At 34.2% G+C, this 10,393-nt stretch overlaps 1 protein-coding gene across 6 annotated transcripts in view; it reads right to left on the minus strand.

The window, feature by feature from the left end:
• TRAF3IP3 (TRAF3 interacting protein 3) overlaps nt 1–6,822 on the minus strand; it is a 31,911-nt gene extending 25,089 nt beyond the window's left edge. For 2 of the 6 annotated variants that reach the window (XR_014025741.1, XM_081322255.1), the window contains exons 1-2: nt 6,557–6,821; nt 9–318 (exon numbers count right to left, since the gene is read on the minus strand). Coding sequence is in view for 3 of the 6 variants with exons in the window: in XM_081322255.1 (XP_081178381.1) it covers nt 9–287 (279 nt within the window). In the remaining 3 variants the exon portion in view is untranslated. Of the gene's footprint in view, nt 1–8; nt 319–4,706; nt 4,731–6,229; nt 6,288–6,556 lie in introns of those variants that run through there. The other 4 variants (XR_014025740.1, XR_014025742.1, XM_081322253.1 and 1 more) reach the window with 4 other exon arrangements.
• Nucleotides 6,823–10,393: the final 3,571 nt, after the last annotated feature.

Raw genomic sequence — 10,393 nt, forward strand, 5'->3', positions numbered from 1 at the left:
CAGTTTACAGGAAATAAAGCTCCTCTCTTGCTAGGAGGCAACATCATTTTTGTCCTCCCAAGCTCTTCAATTGTTAAATTCCTTCGTCGGAAGAATTCCTTTTGTCGAGGGCTCTGAGCTGATTCCTTGGCTTCTGTGCTCTGGCACTTGCTTGTGAGACGGCATGTGGTCCTGTTGTGTCTCCTGAGCAGGCTTTCGTGCTTCTTGCACCGGCGCTCATATTTTTCGTCATAACTCTCATGCTGGAGGCCTTGCTGGCCAGGAGACTTGGAAAATCCAGTGATCATCCTACTTTCCAAATATAGTGGAGACACCTTCCTAGAAAAATCAAAAGAAAACAGTCAGGACCATCTAGGCTGTGGCATTTTTTGTACAAAACTATGCAAATTATTTTGTATATTTCTTTGAGATATGTGCTACTATTGTGAGATATCAAAGCCCAATTTAAAGAATTGCTGTTAAAGTCCTGAGCCTCAATAGCTAAGGAGCCAAATATTTGAAAACACTTCCATCTCTCTAAAAAAAACTGCCCACAAACTAAAATGTTAAGGAAACCTTTTTTTTTCAGGCTTCCTTTTCAAGGGGAAATTTGTTGAGGACAACCCGCACACAAGGCCTTTTCTCTTGTGAAACTCCATCTTTAGAAATTTCATGGATTTTGGATTAGCATCCATTTTGCTATGTTGGCATAAGATTAAAATTTGTTTGCCCAAGTGTTTCAAAACACAGATTTGTTTGTTTCTGCTTTTTATAATATGGATCTGTTTATATTATTATATCACATTTATATCATAGCTTGATTCCTGAATTTTTGCTCATTTATTTACCACTCTGATATTTTAGAATATAACATGGCTTGAAAAACTTCTAATAAATAGATAATATAATATAGCCAACTTCAAAGGTACTCCTGTAACATTATGTTATGAACTCCTAGAAGACAAAGTATTCCAAATAGCAGCTGTACAGAAGCTTTACTCCATCAATTATCAGGGCCAGTTTAGAAACTACAGATTTTACCATTTTCCTATTCAGACTTTTTGTTACAGTGGATATTGGATATTCCGATCGCCTTCAACTTAACTTTCTGATTTCTTTTCTTTCTTCTTTTTTTTGTGGGGGGGAGGGAAGGTGTTTAGCCATGCTTGTTAAATTATTTCTGCATTTAAAATTTACATCTAAAAAGAGCAGAGCATGCAATTCTATCAACTTTTGAATAATTTTGTTTTCTTTAAATCTTTTTCACATTTTGCTTTTTAGTGCTACAGTCAACAGACATTGCATAATTCTGTCTGAGATCAGAAAATGAACAAACAAATGATTTTTGTTATCTCTTCAAAAAGGTTTAGCGAGTAGTAATTTCTGATGACAAAATTTTCATCAACAATGAATAGCTAAAACACAGTTTTTAACTGACATCCCTTCACACTTACTATAGATTTATTTTTTGGTATCCTCACTTTTTAAAGTCTACTTGATTAAACATAGTATTCCAAAGTGTTCTACATTTATATATACTTATGGTTTGAAGAAAGCATACAAATCTGAACTCTAAAAACTGTCACTAATCTAAAAACACATTTGGTTTTTTTTAATTATTTTTTTATTATTTTCCTCTATGTTTACAGTACAGTCAAGTGTCATGGGTAGATTGCAACACAATCAATTAATATCTTTGTTGTGGTATTACCTCACTGATCTGTGTGCTTAAATGAAAAGTAGTTTTTTTTAATGTTCCTCTTTTTTCATTAAAAACACTATTTGAAAAACATCCTCTCATCCATACTATTTCTGTTCACTTCCAACTATTTATCTGTAAGTTCTTTCATGCCTTGGATTAAGCAGGCAGTCTTTGTGGGAATTCTAAGAATGGCACTTGGAAAAACATAATGTGAACAACCTGCATATTCACACAATTTTAGACATCAATTGGCCTTCCTTTGTATTTTAATGAATAAGAATTTAACTTAAAATAGAATAGGTATTTATTGAAGTAAGCATAGGTAAGTTTAAGTATATTTATATACCACATTTACCATAACCTTATCTATGGTGTAGGGTTTCCTGCTTGAGCAGGGGTTTGAACTAGAACGCCACCAAGGTCCCTTCCAATTATGTTATTCTGTTATAAGCTAATGGTAACTGTGTGTGACATATAACTTCATGGCACCTTGGACTGGTCCAAATGTTTGTAACCAATATTAACTGGGATAATTCACTAGGAATATCTTACTCATTTCATGGGATCTACACTGACTGTAGCTTTACTTTCAAGTTCAATTTGAGGGGCCAATTTGATTAATATCTTTTACAACTTAGAATTCAGATAGCATAAAAACCACCTGCTCATAAATGAACACACTCAACTGTTAATATCTTCCATTGAAGCCCATTTAAGAATCTTAAAGCAATGGCAACCAAGGAAGATACACATGGATAATAATTAAAATGTCAACAATTTACGCCTCTAATTAATTTATTAAAAACCATCAAGTTGGTATTGATTCTTAGCAGGTGGATTTTCTCTATGACAATCTGTCCCTAGCATGGTCTTATGGATCTGCCAATGGTGCTCTCATCAGCACTGCAATTGAATGCTGCTGGTCAGCTTTTCTTTCCTTCTCTAGAAAGCGAGGTCTTTACATAGTATGTCTGAAGAGCATGTCATTAAGATGTTTACATTTTTCAAATTATTTTTAAATGCATCTTTGGAAATACTTGTTTTCACTTTCACTTCATCATTGGAATGATTTTTCAAGTTAATAGATGGATGATAGATAGATAGATAGATAGATAGATAGATAGATAGATAGATAGATAGATAGACAGACAGATAGATAGATAGTTCGATAGAGGTAGATGTTGTTTTAGATTTTAAACATTGTTTGAAATTGGTTTTGAAATGGCATTGAAAACCACCTTTTGAAAAATATTTTAAAAGACGAGCCCATTAATGCTATAAACAAACATATACAGGGCAGAAGTGATATGACGCATAAAAGCAGCAGAAAAATTAAGAGTAAATATGCGGCATTTCTTGTGTACCCTCAACTTTATATAACAAAGGGACAGAGTGATCTCACCTGCTACAAGCTACTGTATACACATGTTTAGCTACAATTCTCATTACCTGCATAATAGAGATAGCCAAAGGAACACAAAGCAAGAAAAAGGGAACGAAGAAGAGGAAACATAATGACAAATGTACTTATGTGATATACCAAGATGAAAAAGGAATGGTCAGAAAAAGGAGTAAAGAACAATTAGTATTTGATTCAGAGTCATCTACAGAATTCAAATATTAGATCCAGTGGGTTCTATATGATATGGACAGATTTTGCTTTCCCAGAAACATTTTTTTAAAATGAAACTTCACATCTAGATTTGATAGCGTGCAAGATGATTTCTTTGTCCTGCAGAGGCTTTGCTTATTGGGAATTAAACAAATCACTACAAAGATGGATGTGGAGGACGAGGGTTGATGATTGTAATATTTATATTATCTGATCATAATTCACTGCATATGCAAAAATACATAATATATACTTGAAAGCAAAGGATTAAATTTTCCATGTGGGCATTAAACATGTTTTCTCCCTCAAACTGCTTTTAAAAATTGAGCACTTCAAAAGCAGCTGGTGATTTACAGAAGAGAATCCTTGCTTCACTGAAAAGTAAAATATTCCATGGAACCAGTGAAATAACTGTTATGTGAACTTCATTTGCTGTTTGGCTTTTAAATTACATTTTTTCCTAAAGCATCATATAGTCAAGAGGTTTAATGGGTCTGATTTGACTTACCTTCTCTTTTACTTTCGACTGATTCTGGCTCACTAGCCCCTGAGCCAGCTATTTGTTAAAAAGAAATAAGATACAGGATGCAGAACTAAATAATATGAATAAAGTTGCCTGCAGTTTGACTTTCATGTTGAATAGATTACATTAAACATTACAGAAGACCACAGGTATTTTAAAAGATTCTAAATGTAGGCTTTAGCAGGTTTCACCCTGCTAATTTCAGATTTCACTTTACATCAAACCTTCCTTCCTCCCCCTCTTCTTCCTTCTCCTTTTGGACTCATTCATTTGCACAAGGCTCTAGTGTAGGTGTTTGGTATTATAAAATTTGAATTCAGAAAAATATAATCTGATTTGCTCCATTTGCAGTATATGCCGTTAGCATTTTAGCACAGTACTGCAAAAATATGCACAACATTGTACCTCTTAAAATACTTAAAAAAGGAGGAGGGTGGGGATGGAACACAATGGATGGCTATTTCAAGCACAGCCTATGTCCAGCTAGGCATTGTGCTGAGGACTCAACATTCTGGGTTGGCAATTGCTGCCTTGATTTCAGACCAAGTGGCTTGGGTTTGGGGCTGCTTCCTAGGCTCTTGCACAAAGTTCATTTCCGCAGGTCAATAGCCACAACTCCCTTTGCTGTAATATTTCCACTTATGTTCTCCCTTTCCCTACCCCTATTGCTCGAAGTTTCTCAACGTGGAGAGGAATCAACGCTGTGACACCATTTCACACTATGAAATGGTAGAATCCATTCTACAAATGCAGGACGCTGTTTCCATCTTCTACAGTACTGTATCTATAGAGCAGATAAGAGTTCAATTATTGCCACTTTTAATATAAATCCCACTTTGAGTAAGAAGTAAGAACTTCCTGTCAGTCCTGCAGAGCAGGAAACCACTTACTTCTCTGCTCTCCTTCATTTCGCATCACGGCAGCCACCAAACCGAACAAAGCTATTTGCAGTTTTGTACATCTGCATCCGGCCTACAGGCTAGGGGCGTTTCACCTCTAACGTAAGAGTAAGCAGTTCTGCTTTTATGATTAATGCATATTTTTAATTGAAATATTTTTAAAGATATATGTCCCAAAGGATTTATCAGTTGTGAACACATATCCCTTCCAAGAACTGTAAGACTAAATATAGTCTCCTGTTGTCTTTCCTCACACGAGTTTCCTAATTCTAGTAATTTTATTTTGCAATCTCCTTGCTTTGTTTAAATTATTTTATCTTCTTCCACTTGAATTCCTCCTCTTATATTTTTCACCACTCCTCATGTCTTGTATCTATCTATCTATCTATCTATCTATCTATCTATCTATCTATCTATCTATCTATCTATCTCCTGTCATCATCTATATCTATCATCTAATTTTCTTCTGTCCTGACTTGTAGAACTCTTGTCTCTTATTATATATCCCATGACATACATGGAATGAAGGCTGAAACCATGAAATGACCAGTATAAATTCTACTGTTTCCCTCTTGCACCATTTCCTAATTTTGAGTTTGCTACTTCAATGCCATATTAACTACATATGCAGTTGGGTATGAATATCTTAAAAAGATACATACTAGTTCCCATGTCTGCAAAAGGATCATGTGATTCCAAAAGAATAGAGGATAGGAATGTGAACAATAACAAATTCAACCAAACAACAGTGCTGTCAAAGAAACATGTCTCTGTTTTGTGCTAAAACTGCCAGAAAGAGTAAATATTTAGCAGCACCCAAACCCAGAAGCATCTGTTTTCCCCTCATTCCCCTTGTTTGATTAAGACTTGTCATCTTTCACAATTATCTTTAGTTTGATTCATATTATAACCTGAGAAAATTTTAGTTACAATTCTTTATTTTACTCATAACCAATATACCTAATTCCTTCCTCTATTAAACAACATTTTTAATACAGGAAGAAGCAACTTGTTCTTAAAGACATTTCCTTAGATCTGATCCTTGGTTTCTATATTTGACCCAGTCTGTACGTAGAAACTGAAGATTAAATGAACCACAATAGCTGTTGGCAGATAGCATTCTGTAATCTTAATAGCCATGGAATTGTTATAGATAGAAAGTATCATGGAATGCTTCTTTTACCAGGCCATGTACCCTAGGCGTTTTATTCTTGTGAAAAAAACAAAGATGGTCATCCCTGTTTGTTTGTTTGTTTTTCATTTTGCTGGTTTGAAAATGCAGTTTTGCATTAAATTTTAGGCTAAAATGGAGAAGTGACTGGAGTTTACCTATGGCACTTGTAATAATAACATTTCGATTTGTCTGTTCAAAATTAATCTTCAGTTCTATGGATGAGGCAAATTAAAAGATGAGTTTTTAAGTATTTTATACATGTGTCTCACATTTGAATGACTTGATACCCCCAGAAGTGAATTAACTGGCACTTTTCTCAGAGCACCCAGAAACAGCTTACCTTGTTCAGACGCCAGCGTCCTTATAGTGCAGCTAATTGAAATGCCCTTCCTTTAAGTAATTCTGAACAACGAAGAGGAGATATATTACTCCAGTCACTTAACTCGCTGACCTGGGCAAACTTTTGAGGTTTAATTATCAGATTATGGGGTTCCTTCCTTTCTAGACCAATATATTTTTCTCTAATGAGCACACATGTCCTTTATCTTTTCCACACAGGCATTGTTGCAAGGGAATGCCAGAATGTTGATCTGTATTAGAACAAATGTACTTGCTCTCTCTTCATTTAGAAATTAAATCCGAGGTCATTACTAAGGAGAATCCTTACCTTTGCTTCTCAGTGGTAGGCCTGATTGAAGTTCATCAAGATCCAAAACATTAGCTTAGTTATCAACTCTTAACATACTGTAACTGACAAGAATTCACTATTCCTTTTTCAAAGAACTGGAAATGCTCTGAGCTCAGTACTGGTATTGCGTTTTCTCTCTCTCTTTCTCTCCCTCTCTCTCTCTGCCTTGCTCTAATACAATAAGGAAGTCTAGCTTTCTATAAGCAGTTTTGTAGTGTAGTAATTTGACTTTTTTTTTTTAGCAAACAGATCTAAATTTTTTCAGCATTGGGTAAGACATTGAGTTGCCAAAATCTAGATAACCCAGTGATGATAATTCTTCATTGCCACCTCCTGGCTATCCACATTTTTGCAATTCACATCTCAATTAGGGCAAAGAAAAACAAAAAAGTCCAATTGCCTACTGATGAGAATCTCCATAGATATGAGTGAAGTATATTCATTTGTTTGGAGAGTATAACTTGTATTTTTTTTCCTTCAAACCACCTCCCCTCCAGCTTCCTTTATTCTATGTTATTTCTTACAGGAAATGGAAATATAAGAACAGAGGAAAACTTCTATTGGATCAGAGCTATATCAACTACATATAACTCAAAGTGGCAAACATATTTAATAATAGAGCCTTGGTGGAACAGTGGGCTAATGCCTCCTTAAGTAACACCAGCTGCCTGCAATTAGTGCAGGTTCACATCCCACCAGGCTCAAGGTTGACTCAGCCTTCCATCCTTCCGAGGTAGGTAAAATGAGGACCCAGATTGTTGGAGGCAATTAAGCTGACTTTGTAATAATGCCGCTTGGGGTGTGTGTGAAAGCCCTAATAAGCAGGCATATACATAGAATGAAGGCTACTGCTAAGCTTGTAAGCCGCCCTGAGTCTTCGGAGAAGGGTGGGATATAAATGGAATTAAAATAAAATAAATAAAATAAATATTCCCACCTATCTTCCTCACAGCAACAACCCAGTCAACTTTCATGCCTAATGTGGGACTCAAATTCACATTTATTTTTTAAATAATCATTTAGACTCAGTAGATTAAAAAGTCTGGAAGCAATATGCTTGATGGCCTGTTGACCTTTTGTTTTTGACAATAGTTAGAAACAAACAATAGAAAAGTGAGGAAATCAAAATGAAAGCAAATATAATGGGCAGTTCAAATAAATGAATGGAAATGGAAAGACGTTGTATGATGATGAACCATATGATATGGATATTTTTTCTTATTTACAATTAAGTTCCCTTGCATAATGAGCTATAAAGTATTTATTTCTTAATTCCTTCTTTTGTTTAGGACACAATTAAGTTTCAAATGTTACATTATACTTCAAGATCAACTCACTGATACAAATTTATTATTTGTAAATTTCAGCACCAGCAGTGGTAAATATTGGATGCACAAAAATCCTTTTTAAAAAGAATTGTTAATATAAAACTTTTATGTAAATCTTTAAATGTAAGGGCTTTCAAAAAAATACATTGAGAATATATTTATACATAAGTTTCAATTCTGAGTCTTGTTATGTCCATTGTATAACATACAACCTAAATACATTTGGAGGAAAATTCTTACAGCTATTTTTTAAAATTCAAACATTCATTTTACATAAACCTTATTCACTTTTTAACAATATTTTCAAATCTGAGCAGAGATGTCTGAAAGATCCCAGTGCATTTTTCACAATGACAAAAACAGCACTGGCCATAGCCTCTTCCCTTTTGCACAAGCACACATTGCCTTGGGACAGTGTGTGCTTTTGCAGTTTCAACACACACAAACATCCGCCCCCGTTTCTCCCACAAAAACTATCTAGTGGAATAGGTTGGGTTGAGAGATAGTGATTAATTCAAAATCACCCAGTAGATTTTCCATGGCTGAGGTGGACTAGAGCCAGGGTCTTTTTATGTATTCCTTTTACAAATTACTTAGTATAAAATATTTCCTGGGACTTCTGGAGGCAGAAATGGTGGGCTGAAGATAGTTCCACTAAAAAGAGAAGCAATGGCCATGGCGAGTAATGAAGAGTCAGCAGATAGACATCTGCCCTCAAACTGTGGCCAGTGTCTTCAAAAGGATACTGACTTTGCATCCTTTTCTAATCAGTTTCAGAAATTGCTTGCAAATTGCTTTTCAGTTTTGGGAAACCTTTGTATTGACAAGTTTGATAGCACTGGATGGGTTTCCCCTCAGTCCTTAGCAAAAGAAAGTTTTAACTACAAGTTTAAGAACTTAAAAAAATGAAGGATAAACAGAAAAATGCTGATTAAACATTTGATTTTAGAAAATTATAAACAGACTAACGGTCCAGGTAAATTTGAAACAAGATTCTGGAATTAATTATAAAGAATCCTTCCCATTAAAAAAATTACTTTTTGTTATACTTTTTAGAAAACAGAATACAAGATTTTAAAAAATGGACAGTAGGGGGAACTAAAGATTTGAATTTAATGTGGAGAACACATAAACTAGAGGTACAATCACAAAATGGAGCAAAATATTCTAACTTTGGACATATTGAATGATATTTTTGAAAAAATGGGATCAAAAGTTAGCATTAATAGTGTGAATAGAGACATATGCCTCTATGGAGAGACTTTGTCTAAAAGATGTTATGGAAGAGGAGCTAATTTTACCTGACAAGACTGAGTTGAAAGGGGATTTACAAATGACAGGTTACACGGATGGCATGGAAAAAGATGGACATACAAAAGAAACTGGATGATGTTTTAATAACTAAAAGGGACCTACAAACAATAAATCAAGAGAGCAATCTGGATATTTTTTCTATATTAGATTTGCAAAAGTGTTTTGTTAAAGTTTTGAAGAAACTCATGAGAAGAGAGACAAGAAGGCAAAGAAAAAAAATGAAGAAATCAAGTTCCATTACATTATTTGAATGGACTAAAGATTAAGATTATTAGAAGTAAAAAAAGAGTAACCTTAAATTGCTTTGTTTGATGAAGATTGAAAGACACTTTAAATATTTCTTTTCTTTTTCTTTATTTACATTCTTCACCATTTCTGTTTTTTACTTTTTCTGCAGTCTACTCTTTTTTGATATGTTTTTAGTTTGTGTTAATTGTAATTATAGTTAATGTCTTTAATAAAATTACTATGAACATTTACAACTGATTTTTTGAAACAATTTTAAAACTGAAAAAATTAAAAGTGTATTTTTTTTGCCAAATATTTAATACCAGATGTGTTAACTATCAAGTGCCTCTTTTCAGTCCAAGCCAGAGGGTACCTTGCACTTATTTGCTGGACCTCCTCTCTATGTAAGAAATCTACCTAAGGAATTGATTCAAAACTATGAAACTCAGCACTGTGTTACAACCTTTTTCCTCTCTAATTTTCACTTTATGTCATGTTTTGTTCTGAATGCAAATTAAGAGAAACAATCATCTGGATGCACTTTAAAAGCATACAAAATATTTATCATTAACCTGAGTTTTTCTAAGATATCCACATTTATTTTCTTTGTCCTGTTCCAGAATATAAATCATTGATAGCCTTAAATCCCAAGGCATAGAACTGGATTAGGGCCTATATACATTATAATAGCATAATGAATCTTAAGATCAGTTTGATAATGAAATGTCTGCCACAAAATAATCAAGTTCAGAGAACACCACGCACCTTACAGTTCAACCCAGTTCAATAAATATTCTCTTTTATGGGTTATATTAATATTTTTTAAACTTGATCAATTTAAGTTCTGGGGACTTCAATTCCCACATATCTTAAAGTGGGCAAGTTTGAAAAACTCTTGCATAGCTAGAAAAGAAAAATGCAGAGGCAGCGAACAGACAGATTGTGA

Source organism: Vipera berus, assembly GCF_964194415.1.
Source record: "Vipera berus genome assembly, chromosome: 3".
NCBI lineage: Eukaryota > Metazoa > Chordata > Lepidosauria > Squamata > Viperidae > Vipera > Vipera berus.